Source organism: Xenopus laevis, chromosome 9_10S, assembly GCF_017654675.1.
Source record: "Xenopus laevis strain J_2021 chromosome 9_10S, Xenopus_laevis_v10.1, whole genome shotgun sequence".
Taxonomy (NCBI): Eukaryota; Metazoa; Chordata; class Amphibia; order Anura; family Pipidae; genus Xenopus; species Xenopus laevis.
The window spans coordinates 75,966,248-75,992,153 of record NC_054388.1 but is presented as its reverse complement, the minus strand read 5'-3'; the positions used below and the strand labels follow the sequence as shown (position 1 = coordinate 75,992,153).

Genomic DNA, 25,906 nt, shown 5'->3' with positions numbered 1-25,906 from the left:
TGCTATTATAGAGAAAAAGGAAATATGAATTTGGAATAATTTGATTAAAATAAAGTCTATGGGAGGTGACCTTTCTGGATAATGCATCCTATACCTGTATGGATCAGCTGTCTCTGTGCATAATGCTACCTTCCTTATGCAAATACAGGCTGGGACTCACAAAGTGCGCGTTCATTTGCTGGCTATGGTCAGTGTTTACAAATAACTTGAGCTTTGTCAAAAAAGAGAAATGTTTTCTATTCTGTTCATTTCTAGTCCCTGGCATTTGGACAGTGTGTAAATGAAGACCCACGTATGCTAAAAATTGGAACCAGTAGCCCAGCTGACTGAACAGAAGGGATTGTGAATTAATTTAGATATGTTTCTTGGATGTTGCCAGGCTGTTCATTCTGCTGTCAATTCACCAAGTCCTCCCTTTAATCTAATGTGCCTACTAGCTGACTGGCCTGCTTGAATGCTTTTCATTTTCCTCTTGCAAGGTAGCAATTATACAGTATATTCATGTTTATCAAGAAATACCAACAAAGATATTCAAACAAAATGCAAATGTAAAACTAACTTTTAGTATGTGATAGAATGGCTAATTCTTAACAACTGCCCTTCATTTTATAGTTTTTGAATTATTTCCCTTCTTCTTCTTCTGACTCTTTTCAGTATCAACTGTGGATTAGTGATGGGCGAATTTACTCGCCAGGAGTGAATTTGCGGCGAATAAATTTGCGAAACCGCCGCGAAAATTCGGCAACGAAAATTGGCGGGCGTAAAAAAAAATGGACGCCAGCATCCATTTTCTTGAACGCTGGCGCAATTTCACCAAAAACGGACGCTGACATCAAAAATGGATGCCGGCGTTATAAACGAGACGCCGGTGCCATTTTGTGTCATTTCGGAAATTTCAATAGAAATTCGCAAATTCGCCCATCACTACTGTGGATAACTGACCCCATCTAAAAACAAAAGCTCTGTAAGGCTACAAATTTATTACTAATTTTTGTTATCATGCCTTCTCCTTTTAATATTCCAGTATCTTAGTCAAAGCGTTGCTTGATTGCTAGGGTCATTTGGACCCTAGCAACCAGATTGCTGAAATTGCAAGCTGGAGAGCTGCTGAATAAAAAGCTAAGTAACTTAAAAACACAAATGATAAAAAAAAAAAATAAAACCAACTGCAAATTGTCTCAAAATGTTTTGTGAGAGAGCGTTTGAATCAATTGGCAAAAGGGCTGAGTACAGCCCTATTGAAAAGAACTTAATGCGTCTATTCCTGCGCTCCCCTGCGGGTGAACGCAGAAAAACGGAACGCAGGGGAGCGCAGCTTCACCCACTCGTCAGTAAGAGCCCTAAGAGAGCTAATTTGATAATCTGTCTGCAATAGCACACAGTCACTTTACTTATTTACTCTCTCATTTAATGAATTCAGAATTCTAAGCACCTGAATTTACTTGAGAGGTACAGTGCAATTAATGCACAATTAATTCATTTCAATTTTGCACAAGCACTAAGCACTTTTTATTAATTTATAGATGGTTTTATTTCACTTTATGATTGCATTTCTGAATTCGTTCATTTTTAACTGAAACAAGTAATCAAGCTAAGTGGAAAATTGATGAGTAGAGTACAAATTAATTCATGTACAATAATTGATTGAGAAAGTTGATCGGTTTTGTAATGCTTTATTAATTAAATCACATAAACAAGTTCATAAACAACAATTCATTGGTTAATCTTCCTTAAAAAACTTGGATAACACGGGATTCTTTATTTCTCCTGTCTCAACAAATTGTCTCAGAATGTCACCCTTTTCATCATATTCAAAGTTCATTTAAAGGTGAACAACCTGTCTAAGGTGCTAAAAACAAAGAGATGAAATTTGTACAATAAAAAGAGCATCATAAAAAAAGAGCATTATACTATGGACTGAATACAGGCCCTAACGTCAGAATACAGTCAAATCCCAACATTGTTCAAGTAAATACATTTTCAGGCACTTAATGTTATATATAACTGCAAAGCTATGGACAACAGGTGGTGGTCTTTTTTTCAGATTATGCATTATTTTAATTTTGAGAAATTTGGCAAGTGAATAGGAAGTCATCTATCTAATAGATGCATCTTTACAGATAGAAGCCCCATTTAATGTTTTTGAAGGGACCAGAATAAAACCATGAAAAATCAGGGAAATGTATTAATAATATAAAGGTGGCACCACAAAAAAAAACAATGTAGAGTGAGGAAAAACTTAAAACCAGGGTATGTAAAATTGAGGTTTCACTGTATATAATACAAGTAATGCACAGCATTCTACATTGTGACAAACCAACCCTTACGTATGACGTGTCCTAGGTGAGAGTCTTGGCTGGGCCCATGAGGTGGAGGCCATCTGGCTTTTTTCCCACATTCCACCAGCCCAGTTCAACCCTGCTGGAGCATGCCTAAAATTTGCCATCCCTCAGTATTTTGAACCTTTCCTTCACTTTAATGATAATAACCTACTATATGGCTTCCTGGGTTTGCCTACGTGTAATGAAACATACTGAGTGGGAAGACTTTTAAATGATATTATCCTTAAAAGGGGCAAACAAACACTGAGCCTGCCCTCAAAATACTTTTTTACTGTCCCTCTGAAGGGCTGTTTGACTTCCAGACTCCCAGACAGCATTCTTGTCTTTTACTCCTCCTGACACTTTAGGGCACATTTACTAAGCTCGAGTGAAGGATTCGAATGAAAAAAACTTTGAATTTCGAAATTTATTTTTTGGTATCTAATAGGCTACTATGACCTTCGACTTCAACTTCGACTTCAATTCGAATGATTCGAACTATAAATCGTTTGACTATTCAACCATTCGATAGTCAAAGTACTGTCTCTTTAAAAAAAACTTCGACTACATACTTCGGCAGTTTAAACCTACCGAGGTACAATGTTAGCCTATGGGGACCTTCCCCATTACTTTTCTACGCTTTTTTTGATCAAAGAAAAATCATTCGATCGATCAATTAAAATTCTTTGAATCGTTCGATTCAAAGGATTTTATCGTTCGATCAAACGTTTTTTACTTCGATCATAGTATTTGCGCCAAATCCTTCTAATTCGATATTTTAATTGGAAGGATTTTACTTTGAGGGTCGAATTCGAGGGTTTATTAACCCTCCATATTCGAACCTTAGTAAATGTGCCCCTAAATGTACAACCAATGCAAAACCGCACCTGGTCAGCAAAGCAGTTAAGCACACTAAGGAGCATATTTATCAGAATAAAAATAGAGTTTTCCAGAAGGAAACTCCCCAGCTTTCTATTTACTTGTATGGGATTTTTGGGACATATTTAGAAAAAAAGAAGGGTGAATTTCCCTCTGTTAATTATATTTTCACCCTTTGATACATATGCCCCTAAATGAAGCATGACTAAACTAATTATCAGCAGGTCAACTGATGTGCATCTGTGATTACATTCATGTTTTTAACATATTCATCTACTGTATGTTCAGAGCAAGCAAGTTTACCATATTTATGCTCAAACATCTTATTGATATTTATTTTTAGCATCCGCGCATGATGTATTATTTAGTGAGCCATAACTTTACAACAGAAGTAAAACATGTATCCTCTTGCTTGCAATAAATATGCATGACATTTAAAATGAAAAAGGCAATCACAATAATAATATGTTTCTTCTTTATATGGAGGCAACACTTATTTAGCAAGGGTAGGAACAGTGTAGTCAGCTGGGGGCTTTTCATTAGGAAGAGTCAACATTGTAACTGTTTGGTATTCTTCAACCCATGATCCATTGACAATAATGAGCTCTCGGCATTATACATCCAAGGTTTGTTTAGCAGTGGGAATGGCTGGCCTGCAGTTGTTGTTGAACTAGGGGGCCGATTCACTAAGGGTCGAATATCGAGGGTTAATTAACCCTCGATATTCGACTAGGAACTAAAATCCTTCGACTTCGAATATCGAAGTCGAAGGATTTAGCGCAGACAGTTCGATCGAACGATCGAAGGATAATTCCTTCAATAGAACGATAAAATCCTTTGAATCGAACGATTCGAAGGATTTAAATCCAACGATCGAAGGAATATCCTTCGAACAAAAAAAGTTAGCCAAGCCTATGGGGACCTTCCCCATAGGCTAACATTGACTTCGGTAGCTTTTAGATGGCGAACTAGGGGGGTCGAAGTTTTTTTTAAAGAGACAGTACTTCGACTATCGAATGGTGGAATAGGCGAACGATTTTTACTTCGAATCCTTCGATAGTTGTAGTCGAAGGTCGAAGTAGCCCATTCGATGGTTGAAGTAGCCCAAAAAAACCTTCTTTTAACTTCGAATCCTTCACTCAAAGTTAGTGAATCGGCCCCTTCATCTTCAAGACCCCCCAGAACCTATAATTAATAGCTAATGTGCCATGAAGGATCACAGGTTGCTGCCATCTTTTGAATTGTACAAGGCAATTAAGGAAACACCAGCATAATTATGTATAATTAGCAGTATCTTCCAGGTAGCTCTTTTTAGAAAATGTTCTCTTTTCAGTTTGTCTCAAAATATCAGAACCTTCAGATCTCTAAGTCAATGATTGTCTTTTTGAAGTTTCCTCTGAGGTCAAAACCTTTGTTTTGTGCCCACTTCAGCTCAGATCAAGATTACAAATATAAGAAAATATTGTTAAAGCAGCAGCCACAGTTCCAAGAATATTTAGGATAGTGTAGTTAACCCCAAATCTAATCACTGACCTTCCAGCTGGGCTTACTGGCATTCAGGTTGAGCCCCCTGCAACTGCCCCATCCAGAGGAGATTTCATTTGCACACAATGGGACAGATTTAATTTGAAGAGAAAAGCATATCTCCTAATCTAATTCCAGATTGTCCTATAGAGCCAGATGCAATTTGATGAGAAAAACTTTTCTCGCTGTTAATCAAATGAAAACTCTACTAATGGGGCAATGTGGTAAAAGTGGGTAACTGTGAAAAGTTATGCCTTTGCGCAAACAAATTTTCCTTTGCACAGATTTAATATATCTTTTGCAAACCTGGAAATTATTTAGACCTCTTTTGACAGTGGAAGAAGGGTTGCGAATTTTATAGTTTCTATCAGTGCACAGTGAATGTGATAAAAGTTGTTACTGAAAAAGTTGTTTGCTGTTAAACATTATGCCACCTTCATGCTCTTCTTAAAAGTGAGCAATTAAAATTTGCAATGTGATAACAATATTACACTGCGAAATGCAAATTTTTATTCTTATTTGTGCAAATTGTTTTTCTCTTTGCGACTTTTATTACATTTCCCCATTAGTCTGTGGAAAGAAACTGCAACTGAATCAAGGGAACTGTTTTTTATTCTCAAAGTAAATCCTACCCATAACTTTTTACATGCTAAACCATGAAATAAAATGTTTTCATTGATTTGAATCTGGCCCTTTTTTTTATAACTGTTAGACACTGCTGTAGTGAGCCCCCATCCAGATCATGGATGACAGTTTTCCCAATATCTATTCAATTGTCACTTTTCTTTCTTCTTCCCTCTCTGTAATAGATTATTATCTTACAACCTCCTCATGACAGAAATACCGATACACCAAAACAGAGATAGTAAGTAGTTACAGGAAGGTTAAGTAACAGCGTGAAGAAATGTTTTTGTGCTTCTTTGTTCACTGTTAGCAACTGTCTCTCCAGCAATACCTTGCTGCCTCGCTACTGGGATCAAAGAAGGTTTTTCCTCCCGCTGCTGTCCAAGTAAAACCCTAAGTCATCTTACCATTGTTCTATATTTCAGTCTTTTTTTTATTGAAATAGTATGGATGAAGAACATAAAATTATTATTTAGAATTTAAGAATATTAAGAGTTTGCAAACTAACAGGTATGGGGTCCATCATCTGGAACCCCTGTTATCCAGGAATATTCAAATTACGGAAAGGTCATCTCCCATAGACTCTATTTTATCCAAATAATTCAAATTTTTAAGAAATATTTCCATTTTCTCTGCAAAAAACAGTACCTTTTACTTGATCCAAACTAAAATATAATGTATCCCTACTGAAGGCAAAACAAGCTTATTGGGTTTATTTAATGTTTAAATGATTTTTAAGCAGACTTAAGGTATGGAGATCCAAATTACTGAAAGACCCTTATCTGGAAAATCCCAGATCCTGAGTATTTTGAATAACAGGTCCCACACCTGTACACGGTATGACTTTATTTTGCATCATTTTGATTTTAGTATAAATATATCTTGAAGATTTTACTTAAATAATACACAACCTGACCCTGTTACTGCATTTATTTTAACAAGAGTGACAAGTGGAAAACATGAAAAGGCTGCTAAATATGTAATTCTGTCACCCAGGAGATCCAAAATCCATATTTATATGAGCTAATTCTCCAATGATATAAATTAGCATTCCATTTGCTTAACATTTGTAGTAACAAGCAGAACTGCTGTTGATAATCTATCCCCTGGTGCTGATTGAAGTGGGACTATATTTAATTAAAATTGGAAAAGTAACTGAGATTTTTTCCCATATAATTAACACGGTAAAACCCATCAATGATGAATTAGCAACCATTGATGATATATAGACCACAGTGCAATGTATAGTGATGTCATCTTATGGTTAATCGCATAATCTCTATTTTAAATTAGACATTTTAGTTCAAATATGCTGGGAGTATAGTGAAAGAATGTTCATTTGGCTGATTTATAACTCAAGTAATCATTTATGTGAAATGAAGAATAATTTGGACCCTTGGAATATTTGCATATATATAATGTGGACTTAAAGCCTCCAGACAAATGAAATATGCACTAAACACGTCTGCCATTTAAATTTTTCTGTGGTTTGGGATATTTAACTTTTTATAATGCTTTTTCATTTTTCAGCACTAAAGTTGCGGCGCTACATAGCTCAGTATTAGCTCAGCTGCAAGTTACCATTTTGGAACATACAGGCCACATTACATGAATCAGCTCTACAAAATGCAGTGTCACCAAAAATGCTTTGAGATTGCAAAACTGCATGGGAGTTGAATTATTAAAAAAATTAAGTTTGGTGTTAGAAGAATTACATTTTTGCCAGAAATTTCCCAAAATATAATTAATGGGTAGAGGTTGTGATTGAATGACTTCTCTTTTAAACAACCCAATAGCTGACCAGGAGAGCAATGTTACATTTGGACTCCCTTTCTCACCTGGACCCTAGCAAGGTCGTCGATAAAAGGGTTAGAAATTGAAACTGTAACAAAAAACACAATGTAACTTTGATATATGATTAGGTGCCAGTGATTCTTAACCAAAGAGATGGTTTATTAATCAGTAGCAAAGGGAAATCATGATAAATAGGCCCCATGGCCCCTACATTTAGTCAGGTGTCACCTTTTAGTACTAACTCTACACTTCTTAGAAGAGTGGAACATTCTAGCAGGCTGCTGGCACAGGTCTAACTCTCCCGTAAAGCAGGAAGATCCCCAACTAGTCCCAGTCTTCACTGACACTCTCTTGGGGCCCCATAACTTTCTGTTGCAGTTCTAGTTGGGATCCAATTTAATCCAAAAAACAGACCCTTCTGCCTGGGTGTACACAAATTTAAGTGATTGTCCCAGAACGGCGGCACATCTTACACTACCCTTGCTAAGCTGGCCTGCATAAATCACTACCCATATGGGTGTTATAACAGAAACCATTATCTAATATTATCCTTGTCTCTTTCACAAGGTCCCTACTCCCCCGACTATCTAAATTGCTGTTCTCTAAGGGTCAAAAGCTTGATTCTAGGGTATTATGTTCCAGTTTCCCACCCCAAGAACTAGGCAAAGAGTAAGTACAAATGCCCCCTGTCATTATAGAAACTATAGACATAATTCCCACTAGATACCTAGATCACTAGGCAGGTTAGGAAAACCTCACACCAGCCCCCATCAAGGCATAAATTACAGAACTGAAACACCCCAAGCAGTAGGGAAAATTAAAGCTTAAAGGGATACTGTCATGGAAAAACATGTTTTTTCCAAAACACATCAGTTAATAGTGCTGCTCCAGCAGAATTCTGCACTGAAATCCATTTCTCAAAAGAGCAAACAGATTTTTTTATATTCAAATTTGAAATCTGACATGGGGCTAGACATTTTGTCAGTTTCCCAGCTGCCCCAGTCATGTGACTTGTGTCTGCACTTTAGGATGGAATTACTTTCTGGCAGGCTCTTATTTCTCCTACGTAATGTAACTTAATGTGTCTCAGTGGGACTTGGCTTTTACTATTTAGTGCTGTTCTTAGATCTTCCATGGAGCTGTTATCTTGTGTTATCTCGTCACCTTCCCATTGTTCTGTTGTTAGGCTGCTGGGGGTGGGAAGGGAGGGGCGATATCACTCCAACTTGCAGTACAGCAGGAAAGAGTGATTGAAGTTTATCAGAGCACAAGTCACATGACTGGAGGCAGCTGGGAAATTGACAATATGTCAGATTTCAAAATTGAATATAAAAAAAATCTGTTTGCTCTGGATTTCAGTGCAGAATTCTGCTGGAGCAGCACTATTAACTGATGCGTTTTCAAAAAAACATGTTTTCCCATGACAGTATCCCTTTAAGATTACAGTGTAATAGGTGAACTATTGTATATGACACAATCAAGGTATTTCCTCTGTCTTTCATCTCCCATTAAAGGCTCTAGGGGCTTTAACATGTGTGTTTTTGTGAGTGTCCTCATCTTTGAAGAGCGAAACAACATTCACCTTGTTAGAACAATAATATAAAGGTAACTGAAGTATAATAGAGTTAGATGCCTACTCTAGTAAGAATACCAACATAATGTGTGAAAAAACGAATGTGTCAATTTATACTGTACATCAGACTGGTGAACTTGTATATTATAAATGATACAAAACCTTTGCTAATTCCAGTGATTGCAATTGCAGGTGGTTCTTTCTGGTGCCTTCTTGACATTGTCCCTATAAAGAATGAAAAGGGTGAAGTTGTTCTATTTCTGGCTTCTCACAAAGACATCTCAGACACCAAGAATGACTACTCTCCAGGGGAGGACAATCACACAGGTGAGAGATATGAGCTGGGAGCTCTCATGCAATATAAATAGATGGGATTTGGAGTGTGCTGTGCAGGTACCAGGAGTTTGACATTTGATTCCGGTAAAAGCACTTTCTTATTCAACACATAAATGAACTCTCATTTTCAAGCAAATACAGCAAAATAAGGTAAGGCATGCTTTAAACTTTATGCATTATTAATACATTATACCGAAAGCCTTTTTAATTGATTGGAACATGTCGAAAAGGATTTTGTTGTTTTCTGTTATTGTTTTTTTGATAGAAGTTCAAGTTCTTAAAGATTTCCCAAGTAAGTTCACATAGTCCCTTCTATTACAAGAATCCCTCAAAATCCAACTATATGCATGTTGCTTTTGCCGTTATTATCCAGACAGAATGTCACTGTTGTGTAAAATGTAATCGCTATATTCACAGCTGTGTAATACAGAGAATGAGGTTCTTATAAAACGTTACCATATGCAAGTAGGAGAGTTGTCAAGTGAAATAAAACCCAACAGGAACCAGGATTCAGGAAACAGAAAGTGATTTTGCCAAAGACTGTGAGGCAGATTTGCTCAAATTTAAAAAAACGATGATATAGAATAAAGTATTAACCAATGCTTTGCTTCAATCACTTATGTGTTGCATTGATATTTAACTCATAAAAGCCAACTGGTGGGGAAGTACTACTTTCAGTATCCTCATGACTATATGTATTACAATTGTCTATTACTATAATTTCTCTCCCAACTAACAAACCTTATGAACTCAGATGTTAAGAACAAATGAATGTTCAACATGACATAATATGGGTAGCCCTAACCACTTAAATGCTTGCCACACTCCGAACAATGTAGATGTCTATAAAAATATATTGCATAAAACAATTCACACAGTATGTAAACCCCTGCTTCATGTAAATAAACCATGTTCATAATAATATACTTTTTTAGTAGTATGTGCGATTGAATAATCATAAATAGAAAATTGCCATTTTAACCATGCTCCTAGGAATCACGGTGCACACAAACAAATCAAACAAACCATACATGTTAGGTCACATGAGCCAATTAAGAGACAATTAACAGAGTTCTTTCTTTTACTTCTGCACTTCTTCCTTTTACAGTTGGAGCTAGAGTATTTCTGGTTATGAGATCTCTGAGGCAGCACAGAGACCATCACAACATGGAGGTTAACGGCAATAGATATTTGCCACTTAATTTGATATAAACTATCTGTTGCGTAAAGTGATACTGACACTAAAAACTACTTTTTTAAAATATGAATGTACATTAAAAGCTACCTATAGGTCATGTTGAGTAATTTCAGTCAAGGTAACTCACTTAAACCCCCATCTCCCACTATCAATACCAATGGGCTGATTTTGCACCTGCAGGGCCAGAATAAAAATTGTGGGCAGCAGGGGGGGACAAAAATTAGTTGTGGCCCATGTGGAATGGTGGTCTTTACCAGGTCCCCTTTTACTGCCCCCCTTCCACCTATAGCTGAGGAGTCAGGCTCCTTCAAATACAAGAGATTATCTACACTTAATCCATTATCAATATATTTAAGATATTGAGATGTTTTGTGTCTTAAGCTACTAAAAAATGCCTTGGAGGCACTGGAGGGGGTCAAGGAGAGATCTATTCATGGGGGGGGCAGCGAGCCAGGACGCTACCGTAGAGAAGAACAATTCGCTCCCTGCACAAGAGCCAAGTTTACAGGTTGAAAATGAGAATTCAGCTAATAAAGTTACCAGGAGCGGCATTTTTGCCTCCCCAGTAACCAGGGGTGCTTCACCAATGAGGCGAGTTGAGGCTGTCGCCTCAGGCAGCAGCACCCCACTAGGTACCAGGGGCAACAAAAATGCTGCTCCTGGTACTTTAAGAGCGAATTTCCGGGGGAGGGCGGGCAGCAGCAACTGCTGCTGCCTCAGGCGGCAGAGGGGCCAGGATCGCCCCTGCCAGTAACCAGCGTGCCACTCAACTTGCCTCATTGGTATTACACCCCTGCCAGCTCCACAGCCTCAGTTAGAGATTGTTGGATGTTTATATAATACATTGCATTCAACTGGATTCCTTCATAATAGGAAGGATTAAGGGCTAGTCCACACGGGGAGATAGCCCTGCGTTTGCGGTCGCGGCGACAAAGCGCCGCGCCAGTCGCCGCGACCGGCGCAGGCGACAGTTTTGTATGGGCGCCTATGTAAAAACGCCTGTGCTAACCACACGAGGCGTGCGCTTTTCAACAGTCGCCTGAAAAAGCCTGGCGAGGCATTTTCAGGCGACTGTTGAAAAGCGCATCGCCTCGTGTGGTTAGCACAGGCGTTTTTACATAGGCGCCCATACAAAACTGTCGCCTGCGCCGGTCGCGGCGACTGGCGCGGCGCTTTGTTTTACAAAACTGTCGCCTGCGCCGGTCGCGGCGACTGGCGCGGCGCTTTGTCGCCGCGACCGCAAACGCAAGGCTATCTCCCCGTGTGGAATAGCCTTTACAGTCAAATCTTAATCCTTGCAGCAATCATCATTGATTGTTTCCATTTCTCTGGGCTCTGTTCATAGAAGATTACTAGCAATTAAACAGGCAAACATATTTTACCTGGCTTGTCTCAAGCAATATAAAACTCTCACAGTAAGATAAGGACATCTAAAGAAAATTACACTTTTTTAACTAGCTTCTGGACACATCAGTGTCTGTTCAGTGATAGCTATTTAGGGATGGCCATACTACAATACTGGCAAAATTCACAAAGTATAGGTATAACAGCCAATCAAATGTTTGCTTTTATTGTTCTAACTGTCTTTGACAATTGATATCACTGGATAATCACTGAAGCACTGAATAAACATTGGGCCCCATCCATTTATCAGTTGTTTCCCAATATGTTGGGCAGTTCAAAAAGTTCTTTGTGCCTTGCATCAGTTGTCCCTTTGTTGAAGCATCCAGCACAGAGTGCAGAGCACAGCACCCAACAATTTAAGTCCCTATGCCTCCGTACTTGCAAAAACATGCATGTAACATGCATGCATATGCCTTCTGTTACTGTATTGGCTATATTAGTTGATACATTTCTCAGCAGTATCTGTGGAGTATTAGCAACTATTGGATCAATTCTAACAGCTGCCTTTATTGAAACTCAGAGATTCTGCTCAGCAGGGACAAAGATAACAAATTTATCAACTAAATGTATCAATTTAGAACAGTTCAATAAAGAGTTGGCACCCCAGAGCTGCTTAAGAAGATAAAAAAATGAAACTTTACATTTCAATATTCCAAAAACGGTCACAAATAGAAAGTATAAAGTAATTGGAAAAAGTCTTTATTTCAGGTGAACTATCTGAAACCAACTGAACTGAAACAAGTGTTTGAAGGTCAGGGCTGGAACTAGGGGTAGGCAGAGTATGCATGTGCCTGGGGCGCAAAGCTGGGGGGCGCCAGGCACGTACCTCCTCTGTCACCTAACCCAAGTCCGGTTTCTTTCTCTGCCCGACTGTCTGGTTATTATCGCGTCTTTTTTTCGCTTCTGCGCATGCTCACAAACTCCATTTCGCGCATGCGCACGCGATCGTAGATTCGCGCAAGCGCCGCTACTGCCCGCTTGCCTAGGGCGCCTGGCCAGTGTGGCCTGGCTCTGTTGAAGGTGAACAACCCCTTTAAATTTGCAAAATTCTTTAAAGTCATTAATGAATGAATCCCCCACTACTGTTGCTTGGAAGAGACTCAGGTGGCCAGAATTCACACATGTTGGTGAACCTTTGCATTATGGCAGAAGCCCATAGAAACCAGAAAAATATCTGATTTCTTTCGTAACCAAGGCACAATCCACAGCAATCCAGCAGCAGTTAAATAAATGTTTTTCTTTCCACGGGAAAAACAAGTCATTCTTTCTCTGTGTTTTTTTTCACACAAAGGGGCAAATTTACTTACCTTCGAAGTTGCGCCAGCGTTTGCTGCACCTCACTTCGCCAGGCGAAGTTTCGCCAGAGTGCCGCTAATTCACTAAAATCTGAAGTTGTGCTTAGGGAGGCGAAAGATAGCAAAGTTGTGCTAGCATTACTTTGTGAAGCAAAGCGAAGTTACGCTAATGATGCCTGATTTGCATATGGCGCCAAGTTAAAGTACAATGGACGTATATGTAACAGCAAATACATTACACTACACAAGCCTGGGAAAGCTTCATAAAATAAAATAGAGTTGTTATTTTTCCCTATACATGTGCCCACTGTATAGTTTATGTGCCATATGTTAGGAAATGTAGGGTGGAAGGAGGATACCCCCAAAAAAATGTACAATCTTTTTCAGCCTATCACCCTTAAAAAAGTAAAAGATGCCAGTGTTTTTCAAGCCCTGTCTACACTATTGCACTTCGCCTGGTCTGAGGTGGCGAAGGTAAGTCTGGCGCAAGAGATAACGTTCAGTAAAATGCACAAGTTAGTGAATTAGCGTAGTTACGTCCCTTCGCCATATCGCAACTTCGCCTGGCGTAAGGGTGCAAAGTAGCACTACAGTAGGTCCACTTTGCTAGCGAATTTACTCCAGCACCCTTTAGTAAATTGGCGAAGTAACGAAATGATGTCACGCTGGCGAATTTGCGCTAGCGTTAGCCACTTCGCGCTTTAGTGAATTTGCCTGAAAATGCACTGCAGTTTATGGGAGTATTTTTCTTGCGTCACTGGCTATTTTTTCTTGCTACAAGGTTTTACTGCAGTTCCGAGAAGAATCATGAAACACTGAATTTTGCATCCATTTCCTGCAAAAAAATTCACTCATCACTAGTAGTAATTGCTGATTATCCTAGTTTAGATAATTTAGTTAATACCTTGTGAAGACATAGTTACTGTTTTACTGTACATATTATTGTAACTGCCTACTACATGTGTAGGACTCTGAATTTAGCCTCTATGCCATCCTGGTTGACATTTGGTGTTGATCCAGAAATTTTCAATTAATAGAATAACATCCCCTTTAGACATTAACCCAGGGGTAGGCAACCCGCGGCTCTGGAGCCTCATGCGGCTCTTTATCCTGCTTGCTGCAGCTCGGTCTTGCTACTTTGCCTGTCACGTCGTCTATACAGCGCTCGCACCTGCTGTCGGCTTCTTGAGTGTGCGACCACGGTAAGATAACGGTTATAGCTTACCACTGTCGCACACTCAGGAAGCCGCCAGCAGGTGCGAGGGCTGTATAGACATCCCAGGTGTGACAGGCAAGACCGAGCCGCAGCATGTTGATTCATCATGATCCTTACCGCGGTCACACACTCAAGACAAGAGAGAAGCCTCCAGAGTCCAGCTGCAGCAGGTGCGAGGGCTATAGACATAGATGTGACGCATATTTTAATGGCGTTTATAGCCCTCGCCTTTAAACAGATGAGAACGCTAGCATTTAATAGGGCTATTCAGTGTTTAATTTATTTTGTAGGCCTACACATGCACACTGCACTTTTGTTTGTTGTATTCTGTTGTTGTAGCATTTAAAATTAAAAAAAGGTTAAAACTTTTAAAAGTTCATATGTTTTGCGGCTCCAGACTATTTTTCTTTAGTGGATGAGGCAGCAAAATGGCTCTTTTGATAATGAAGGTTGCTGACCCCTGCATTAACCTTATTGGCGGTAATGATAAGCAGGGTAAAAAGGCAACTTTCTTTCAACACAAATTTCTGCAACATTGTAGAAATAAACATCTCCTCCAGAGAGCCCCAAATATATTCATTGTATCAAGAAGGGCAGTGCTGAATTTTCATCTAAATTAACAGCTGCTGCATATAATTATCCTGAAACCGTATGGCCTTAAGCCCCCACTACTGTTGCTTGAATGAGACTCAGGTGGCCCGAATTCACATATATTGGTGAAACTTTGCATTACGGCAGTAGCCCCTTGAAACCAGCAAGATATCTGTTTTCTTTAATTGGATTTTTTTAGTAACCAATGCACACTCCACAGCTAGCAAGCCACAGTTCGGCATGTGTAGTGTAGACTGAATGAATAAAGCAAAGCTCTGGTTTCTCCTTTTGCCTGGACTGAGGATTTCTCTTCACCTATAACTACTTAGCCCCCACTTGCATTCAATTATTTCCCATTCTGTTCTCCATAACAGTACACCCAGTCTACACTTATGACACTCCAGGAATGTGCAAGCTCCCACATGTTACAGATAGTTGTCTCCAAGGCCAACAGAAACTGCCTTATTTCTTCCCAGAGAACTAAACATAGAATTCCAGTGAATTATCACCAGTGCTCACCATTAGTTGCCACTGTACATCCACCTGATTAATGTTAAATCTCTCTAGGTGTTCTAGATTAAGATTAATGATTCAAAGCAATGATTTAAATAAATCAATTGACCAAATGAATTGTTTTCAGGGGCCACACATGCATCACATATGTGTCACAGGGGGATATATGTGAGAAGTTATAATCTGACCAGTGTAGAAGACACTACTACACATACTCATTACTGTCTCACGTTAAGATGGATTAGGGAAATATAACTTTCATCTATATATAATTATATTGCGGAGGTGACATCTCCTATGACTTATTATACTATATTATATGGATCTAGAATGTTTCAGGAAAAATCAACATATGAAAAAGGAACAGGTTTGGATGCCCACAAATCCCTGATTAATAAGTAAAAAGAAAATATTTAATTCAATTCCATTTTGATCCATAAGACTTGTAAAAAAATATTATTTTACAGAAATAAATCTGCATTCATTTATCAAACTGACGTGTAAGGCAAATAAATTCTCATACTTTACAAGGATTGGGTTTGGGTGAGCCAAAAATAAAAAGAGAGAAAATATGAGAACTCCCTACATGGAGCTACATCAAACCAAGGTTTATAAATGTACAAAAATCTTTATTAGTTCCTTCTGAAATAAAATGGATCAACCTTATGATAAAAACACTCATGCTGTTAAAATCAAGCAGTTATGTTGGGGGGCTCCTGTAGTGGGAAAAATTCTTCAGAGAATTTTCTCACGAAGAAATGCTGTATGTGGGATATTATCATGGAGAAGGTGATATAGATAATACAATGCAAAAGTGTCTGCTCTAAATTTACAATGGTAGTTTAAATTATAATTTACACAAAACACACAAACCGCACAATGGCAAGACAATGTAAATGTAATAGCAACAATTCATTTACTTTTTTTTTAAAAGTTTTAATTATAACCATATCAATGTATACAATTTATACAACATTTTTCATATATATTTGCAAGTTATACCACATTATCCTTGGCTGCATCTAGCATAGGTAAAGCTATAAAGCCAACAATACTCTTTTAAGAAACAATTCTTTATTGTGACTAATATCATTTAAATATGTAATAACAACATTGTGCATTGTGCCATTTTAATAGCAAAACAAATTCACTGAGAGTTTAAAGGTATTTAGTAGATATGAAACTGTGGTACATATTATAGAAAGACCCATTTCAGAAAACATTAGGGGGGTTATTTATTAAGCTCTAAATTTTTCTGGTCAGACATTTAAAAAAAAAACTCTTTTTTTCAGTATTTATTGAAGTCCAATGGTGTTATAGGTCTGAATAAAAAAGTACTCCAACTCAGACCTTCATGTAGAAGTCAATGGCAGATGTCCCGCTGATATCATGATCTGCGCTGGGTTTTGTTCAATTCTAAAGATTTTGTGGTTTTCGGGCGTCAAATCCGAAACAAATCTGAAAAATTTGTATGATTTCTCAAGTTTTTTCCCATACAAGAAATTTTAGGAAAAATGTATTGATAAATATAGGGGGGGGGGGAATTTGGTTAAAAAAATTAAACTTTTCGGATTTTGATAAATAACCCCCTAGGTGTCAGGTATTTGAGATGATTACATCTTTCTTGGTTTTGATGGTATTCATTTTTTCTTTATAATTAAAAATACTCCTACATAAAGATCCTATACCAATCAGTTCATCCCATTAAAGCCATCCAACCAATATGTAGTCAAACACAAATTTTACACCTACCTTTGTTTTGTGATTTTTACTTGACTTGCAGTCCTTTCATGTTCTAATGCATCCCAATTGGAACATTCTCCAGATTTTAAAGGACAAGGAAAGGGATGTGTTACCCTGCATTAGTATAAATTGGGAATTTGCTTCAGAAATCCCACTATAGTTTAATATAGGGGCTCTCTAGCTATTTTAAGACTTTTACTTAATATTTTGTGAACATACTCAAGCTTCTGTAAGCAAAACTATGTATTGGATCAGTTGTTTTTTTTTTTTTGTAACTTAAAATTTTTATTATGGAATAAAGTAGACATACACAATCATGAGCCTTACAGCATAAAACAGCATATCGTAAGCAGAAATAAACAATTGCTATTTGCGTAAGGCCTTTTCGATAAAGAAGGTAGGTTAAAAGGAAAAAAGTAAAGAAGAAAAGGAAGAAGAGACAGACGGGAGGGTAGGAGGGGGAGTAAGAAAAGAATATAGACTAAAGAAGAGGGAAGGAAAGAAGGGACAAAGGTACAAAATAAACAGCCGAGGTTAGTCAACTCCAACGTAGCTAATTGGATCAGTTGTTTTATTCTCCTTATTATTTAATCACCAGGACTCCTGTTTCGGTTTGATATTGATTCTAAGATGTGTTTTATACTCTAGAAAAGTCTTTCTTCTTTCCTCTTATTTCTCCCATCAGGGTCTGGCTGATTTTTTAAAGCAAACATTTTAGTTCATTTAGTGTCAGTACATTTGATCAGAAGCCACTCCACAGGGTTCTGGAATTCTTCCATCTTTGCTAAAAGAGAAACCCACTGAGGTCCTTCAATGTAGTGGTCTCCAAAGAAACTTTTACTTTCCTGCTAATTTATCGTGTTTTACAGGCCCCCAGATTCTTGTGTTGTTGTTCTAGGTAAGCTGATGTGAGCTGAATGTTAAGCTCTTGGTAAGATGGAAAGACAGCTGGAGTGCTAGTAAACAGAGAAAAGAAAAATGTGTGATGCAAAACTTACACAACCACATGCCTTCCACAGCCTGGTGCCTTATGTGCCTGCCTAACAAAAACATATCAAGTTCTCCATTTGCTTTTCAGTTTCTATGCCTTCATTCTTTGTTCTTCTCTCTTTCCACAGATCACTTCCTAATCACTCTGCTATTCAAAGCATTAATGACTGCAAGTGCAGCAAGCAAAGTACAGTTCTGATGGTTTCCATTTTCCCCCCAATGCACGGTTTTGTCCCCGAATTACAGCATTGTGGTGGTTGCCAGGGGGAATTGCACCTGCCACAGATTATTTTGTGTAACGAGAGTTCACTGCTAAATGTTAGAAGTTGTTTAGGAGAAGGTACTTTGTATCACATGTGACAGAGGTGTCCACAAGTTTGTGAGTTAAGCTATGTTAGTGGGCTGGATTTAAATAAATGAGTTAACGCATGAAAACATGGTTCAATTCAAAGACAATGTCTTAGACTGGCAGAATTAACAATTGTTTGTGACACTCTTAATACATTTCTCAAGATCTTAACGATTTTAAAATGTTATTAGGAGGAATTTGAAACATCACCACCGCCTCCTGTTCATTTTAGTTAGCTGACTGCAGTCAGCTGAAGATTAAATCTGTGATATTTCTTTTCTTAGAAAATTGTTAGTGAGCAGAGAAGAGGCACCTGCAGTGATGGGCGAATTTCTCCCATTTCGATTCGCCGAAAAATTCGCAAATTTCCCACAAAATTCGCAAAACAGCGAAAGATTCGCAAAAAAAATTGTGGAAATTGACACCCACGTCCAATTTTGGATGCATATGTCCGAAAAGTCACTCACGTCAATTTTGATGCTGGCGGTAAATTCAATGGACGTCCGAATAGTGTTGACGCACAGTGATTTTGACACGATTTTAGGATGTGCGTTCAGAATTTTTTGACACAGGTGAATTTTTGAAGGTGATTTGCGAATTTATTTCATTTTTCATACATTTTTGTTTTCCTCACAAACTTCATTTTCAGTGAGATGAGTCTCAATAGGGGGGGGTAGAGATGACTACGGCATTGTTTCATTGTACAGAATTATGAATAGGAATCAGTGCAGAAACCCTCTGAACTACAGTATGTCTTGTAGAAATAAATTGTGCCAGAGGTTTTTCCTACCTTTTAAATGCTATAATTAGTGATGAACGAATAACGCCCATAGACTTGTACTCCCAAGCTATAGATTGATGAGATCCTGCACCATTAAGGTGCTTACCAGTGAAAGGATGGATGCCTTATATAGAATGAGCCCGTAATCAAATATAAATCTGAGTATTGAGCAAGCTTATATCAGAACTGACTGCAAAACATCAACAAAAATATGCTCTGCAGTCATGGACTCTGGTATACAGGTATTTTGTTTCTCTGTCATTCACTGACTTTTTCTTTAACAACTGAGGGGACCATGAAAGATCTAAATTAGATTTTAGTGCCAGAGAACTTTGTGTCACTTTGAAAAGAGCGTAACCTTTTGTTGCAGTGAGTAATGATGGCTGGAATTATTATAACATTGGTATGAGAAGTTACCTATCAGATCTTCTAATATCTACAGTTTGTCTGTTTTCCAGTGAAACGTTTCCATATGACAGGCTATCGCTCGCTTGAGCTTTAGTGGATGGCCATAGTAATAATAAAAAAAAAAACACGTTTTTCCAGGGAAATGTCTGTCCTCGGAAGATACAAGAGTCTGAAAGGTCATGTGCTCCTAGTATAGTAACCTCATCTTTATAATGTTTCTCTTGCCATTGTGTCTTACCTTGTTATATGAGAATGACACTGAAGGGATGTGCAAAGTGCAAGCAGTTGCTCTTTAATGACAGGTGCATTTTGATCAATTACTTTGGAGTTAAGTCATTCTGGAAAATACAGACACACTGTTTAAATTCACAGAGCATGTTGAATCATTCTTAGTTTAAATGTGACACCTAAAATGCATCACAGCTGCAGAGCACTTACAGTATCTATGTTTATCAAATGCAGGAGAGTCAATGACATATAACTTAAGCAAAAATGATACTAAACAGAGAGAGGCTACAGTTTTGTTTAATTATTCTAAAATAAGGACAGACAAAGCAGGAGGGTCCCTCTGCATAATGGATTATTTCTTGCAAAACAGTCACAACAAAGGGTGAAGGAAGGGAGTTGTAATCTGTAAGGGGATGAAGGTAGTGGCATGCGTATTGTGTACGAATGTCTATGTGTAAGAGTGAATGGAATGTATGTATGTGGGACTAAAAGTCATGGAAATGTAATGTGCGTGAATTTGCGCACCACCCCAGCACATTGCTAAAGGGCTCCCCACTGCATACACAGAGGACATTGCCAGTCCCAGCAGTTTGAACTAGATTATCTCCGTGGCCCAGGTTTTTGGTGATCTGGTCTTGCAAGTGGTCAGTGTGACTGTGCCCCAGCATGCAACTTCTGAGGAGTCCCCCTGGGAGAAAGATTGGAAACTAGATACTGCGGGTTACCCCACTGAGAGATTCCCAATAAAAACAGATGAAGTCAAGAACATGTGTAATACAAGCTCAGTCACACCTGCTACTACCCCTATTGCTGCAACTGACTTGATCCATGGTGGTCCACAACGTTTCCACTGGATAGCAGTAGCCTTACCCCACCAGACCGAGATGCCCAGAGGAGGGCTCAACAACAGGTGACAGAACCCCACAGTATTGCACAGTATTATACACACACGTGCGGCATGTGTGCAAGAGGGCCCATAAAAGGCTCCTTAGTAAGGAGAACTAACCCTGACTGCTGATGGTAGATCTGTGGAAAAACCTCTCCCAGCATACTGTATTTCATTTGAACATATCAAGCATTGGTTTCATAGGATAATTTAAGGAAACTTCATAGGACTCCCCCTACCTGGATATGATTTATGTTAGGACCACTTGTTCAGTGAGCCAAGACTGCAGAACTGTTTGCTGAGTTAAACTGTTTGACTGTTATGAGTTAATGTACCAGCTCCATTATTGGTACTTGTGATTATCATACATGCGACTGTCAATGTTCTGCGGACAGTGTCAAAGGGAACTTGATCATTTGGGACATCGTGATTTTATTAGTCTGCATTAACAGAGAGCATCGGGTTGCTGAGGGCAGGAGGGGATAGTGATCCCAGGAAGGTTGGTGAAATGGCTTTGAACCTAATGGAGCAAGGAGGTACTGAAACACAAAAATTCCTATTGACTTTTGAAGAGGGCTACTGTATATTGCAAGGAGAGCTTATTGAATGAATGAATGTATGTATGCCCTGGTGTACTGCTTAAAAAAAAAACATGTTGAAGTTCTGCAATGTGAGTATCTTTATTGAGGTATACAGTTTGTAATTGCCACTGCAACTGGATTCCAGACATCTCTGAACAAGAACTGAAGTGTGGCACCGCCATTTTGGAAAACACATTGCACACTTTCAGTTGGCTGAACCGGAACTAGGTCACAACCATCTTGTATTTGTTAGTGGTGCAGAATCCATTGTTGAAAGCAGATGTGCAGTAGTGGGAGCACAATACAGTGGCGGGACAGATTGGAGATAATGGAGCCGCAGCAGTGGAGGAATTTGTGGAAACCAGTCAGCATTTCTTCTGGGTCGGCTCATTTGCGCAAAAGGTTTTGAGCTGTCGAATATGCTATACATCGGTCCCACATCGGCCTACCCCCTACAATTAAATTATTTACCATTTATTTTCAAGGATCAAACATGGAGTATCTTCAATTTCCCTGTTTGTCCTGTTTAGCTCAAGAAATACATTTATTTGTTTAAAAGACAAAAATTAAGCTCAGCAGAAGCTATATTCATTGAACTCGTGTTGGCAAAGAATTACATTGCCCGCCATTACTTTTGTACAGCTTTTTAGACAAAGCAGGCTCATTTACTTTCAATTGGGGAAATTTGCAGTAACCCATAGGATCCAATAACATTTTTGCTTTCATTATTCTTCCTGCAGCTGACTTAATAAAACTGACTGCTGTTTGACTGCTATGGGTTACAACCCAGGTGCCAGTCTGCTGTCTCTGATTTAGTCAATGGGCTTATAACAAAGTGAATGTAACATCATCATGCTGAGTTTTAATTCATTTTAATTATTTTAGAAAATTTAAACTGCCATCTGAAATTTGTCTGCTTGACTTTCGTTTGCAGCATGCACCAGAACGGTGTTTTTCCAAGTTCCAAATATCGTAAGGGGCCATTTAAAAATGTCCCATATGCTAAAACTTGCTACAGTGTACAAATCAAGCACTAAAGAGAGCAAAATAACACTTGCTGGTACTCATTTACTGGGCATCTGGGGCAAAGCTGCAGAATATAGGCATTGCTGTATAGATGCAAAAACACAGGTCCTTTCTGTGGCTCATCACTCAGGACATGGTATGTGGGGGCATCTGTTTTGCACTGTGCATCTTCCCCTCCAATTGTAAATAAAGCCCTAAAATGTTCTATGAGCAAAGTGTGCACTGTTTACTTTGTACAGCTACTTTTGTTTCTTCCCCACTACCCAAAACATCTACATGTACATTTAAATGCAATATGTTAGGTTGTTGTTAGTTGTTATGTGGATTAGTTAATAATGAGCTTCTTGTCAAATTCTGGGCCTGAGATCTTTTGAAGCTTGCATATGAAAATATGTCCATCTACTTCAAAGTAAAATACATTTTTTATCCATCTTCTACCAGCAGAAGCCTCTCCAGAGGCACCAACTCAGACATGCTTCAAGACACTCCTTTCTTATTTATCTTTAAGTCAGCTTGTGTCTTTGTGAAATCTTCCTGCTGGGTTCTGCCCTTTGCTCCTCAACCCAACTGCGGAAATATCAACCAGTAGCTTGATGTTAATTTACTGTTACAGGTATTGATTTGCTCCAGAATAGCAGATCCTTGGAACTATATCTGTGTTCCTCAATAGTGAAAGCTTTGGCAAGAACAGAATTATGGATAGTAATTTATTACCTGTGGTATTATCATCAAATATTTCTATATAATTTTGGATGATAATATTACAACATTAATGTATGTTCTTTTCCCTTGTATTCTCATATTTTCAAGTTATGACAAAGCAAACCTCAGGACAATGTTGGACTGGCCCACCAGGATGTCCATGGGCCTGCTTCTAACCTTTTGGATAATTTGTTACCATGTAAATACCAAGTAGAGATGGTCCAATCTAAAACACCAAATATTTCTATATAATATTGGATTACAAAATGAGTGTGTGTTATTTTTCCGTTAATTCCTTAGTCATCAAGTCTTGGGGACAATGTTAGACTGGACTGTATTGTAGATGCCTTATATATACCTTGTGCTCCAGGGATGGAAACTTATTTTAAGTATTCGGGTTTGTTTTATTATGTGGTACTTTCATGTAGTGCTCATACAGCCAATGCCCACAAAGATATTTTTTAATAACTTTTCCTAATGAAGCATTTATAATTTGTTTCCAGTTTATGCTATGGTGCATATTGAAGAGATTGTGTCTGCCTTTACTAACTAATATGAGCTATGCATAGTTTTGCTGTAAGACTAAGGTCTAAGGACCTTCAGAGTTCCTTCTCAGAAGAATTGTGCAGCCTTGTAGCTTATTGATGATTAGCATCTCACCAAGTCCCAGCTGCTCCCATTATAAGCATGCAATGGATAGAGAAGCATTTTGAAGAAGCCTTGTGTTTTGTTCATGCCTTATTTAAATGTAACTCAAGGGACAGCCCATGTAAATAAAGTGCTGCTGTTATAGAAAATGCTGAAGTTCCGACAGGCTTTCATTGCTAGGAAAATTATATCTGACTCTTAAATAGTCCATAATTGAGTACAATTGCAAATTTGCTTTTTATAACATTCCTTACAAAATAGTAAAATTAAATCTGATTTGAAGTAAAATAAATTAAACTTATGAGAGAGAATTCTGCTTATTTTCAAATTTGAAAAAAAATCAAATATTTCTTTTTTTTTTATTTTTATTACAACCCACTATTTAACTTTTCTTCCATAACTATCTTCCCTTGTAAATAGCGATAATGAGTGCTGCATAAACAAGCCCCTACTCCCTTTGTTGTGTTTGCAGGTTATAGATAGGAGGAGTCTATTGCATAGGGCTTTTTATTTTAAAACTCATTGGATCATTGATTTGTTTTTTCCATTACTACCTCTCCTTGTAAACATGGATAAAGAGCTCTGTATAAAAAGCCCCCTTACTTTTCCCCCTTCCAACACTATTGTGCAGGGGGTTTATCTGTGCCCTGGACTTAACTACCTACTTATCTTCCTTCTTCAACACCCACAATTACTTGCAAGAGCCAGGAAGTTGGGAAATTAAATCAATCGATTTCTCTTCCATTTTTAGCTTAAGAAACAATGGCAACTATAGATTTTCATTAAAACACTAGACAAAAAGTTTGTTTTGCTTATAAAACTCACGTTGAATTAGAAGATATAATACTTCCAAGAAAAACAAGAAAGCAGGTCACTATACTTGTACCAAATGTAGCAATCAGCATTGCAAGAATCAAGTCAGCTGAATTTTTAAGGTTAGGCTTACATTTGGCTGAGCATTTTGTAACTTTAAAGCTCTGGACAACTGAATGTGACACTTTTTGGTTTATTCTCAGATGATGTTGATTTTTTTTTTATTTATTTTAGATTTAAATTTGCAAATTAGTGTTCTGATTTGATCCTGTATCCTTAAAAACTTTTGTGAATGATTTTGTATTGAAACCAAAAAATGATGGATTCAATGTATCTCTACCATTTATTAAAACGAGAAAGGAAAAGCAAGTTGCACAAATTTCAAAATGTTAAGTACAGAAGAGAAACATCCAAGTTTTATATGTAACAATAAGTGTCTACATAATTTTTTTTTTCTTATTAATACAGGAAATAAAAGGTTCATGTAAAACAAAGATTGAATCAATAATAGTCAAGTCTGGGAGTCTAAGGTTCTGCTCTAGGTTGGAAAGCAGTAGGCTGCCTGGGGCAAAGTGTCTATATCTGTTTGATTTGACTTGACAAATGAAAGATTTGACAGATGGATGCTGAAATCTACTCATTACTAAAGCTCCAGACATTTAATATACTTCTGTCTCCCTAATAAAGAAGGCTGCATAGTCTAAGCTAGATATCTGAGATGTTTGCCTGTTTGTCTCTGTAATTCAGGGGAAACTTTTATAAGACAAATGTATTCATTTAACCTTATTTCATAGCACCGGGTCTTAGTTTTTCATTTATATTGTTTTATGGGTAGTTTTTCCATCATGCATTTTTTTACAGACTTCCAGTGCTGATGCACTTGCTAGGGGAATTGTGCCTGATGCAGTTGCAGACAATGCATAAAAATTAACGTAATTGCATGTGCACGTCCGTCTGACATCATTCTCTGTGTTCAATGTGAATGTGATGTGTGCTCCTGATTCTCAAATGCAAAGCCTAGTCCTGAAGTGGCAGCAGCTACATGATTCCCCTGCATCAATAGGCTCAACTGTGCTCTGTTCAGAACAGAAAGACAGAAGCACACAAGAGCAAATATACGGAAGTGCAAAGAGTGCATGTAGACACAAGCATTAAATGCGATTTTACGAGCAACTGATTGCTGGGGAAATTTGACCGACCACAGCTGAACTTGTGGTCCTGAATGAGACCTTATGTATTAAACAAGTCCATGTGTCGATCATGTGCACCATTCTGAGGTAAAGCGTTATAGTATCAATCATTAAAGGGAACCCTTGTCTATTATTAAAAAAACAGAGTGTAGTGGATGCATGATAATTAATTTCTTTAAAGAGGTTTTATTATTTTCTCTTTTGGTTAAAATTAAATTGGTTTATTAGTTTGAGCCTTAAACCCAACATTTTTCTACTGCAAATGCTTCCATGCAGTTTGGCAGTAGTGCAAT

The 25,906-nt window shown here is 38.0% G+C and overlaps 1 protein-coding gene across 1 annotated transcript in view; it reads left to right on the top strand.

Annotated features, from left to right (window-relative positions):
- Window positions 1-25,906, top strand: part of LOC108702284 (potassium voltage-gated channel subfamily H member 8) — a 210,339-nt gene that overhangs the window by 125,761 nt on the left and 58,672 nt on the right. Inside the window, exon 3 of the mRNA XM_041578382.1 lies at window positions 8,908-9,042. Within this exon, the coding sequence (XP_041434316.1) occupies window positions 8,908-9,042 (135 nt within the window). The remainder of the gene's footprint in view (window positions 1-8,907; window positions 9,043-25,906) is intronic.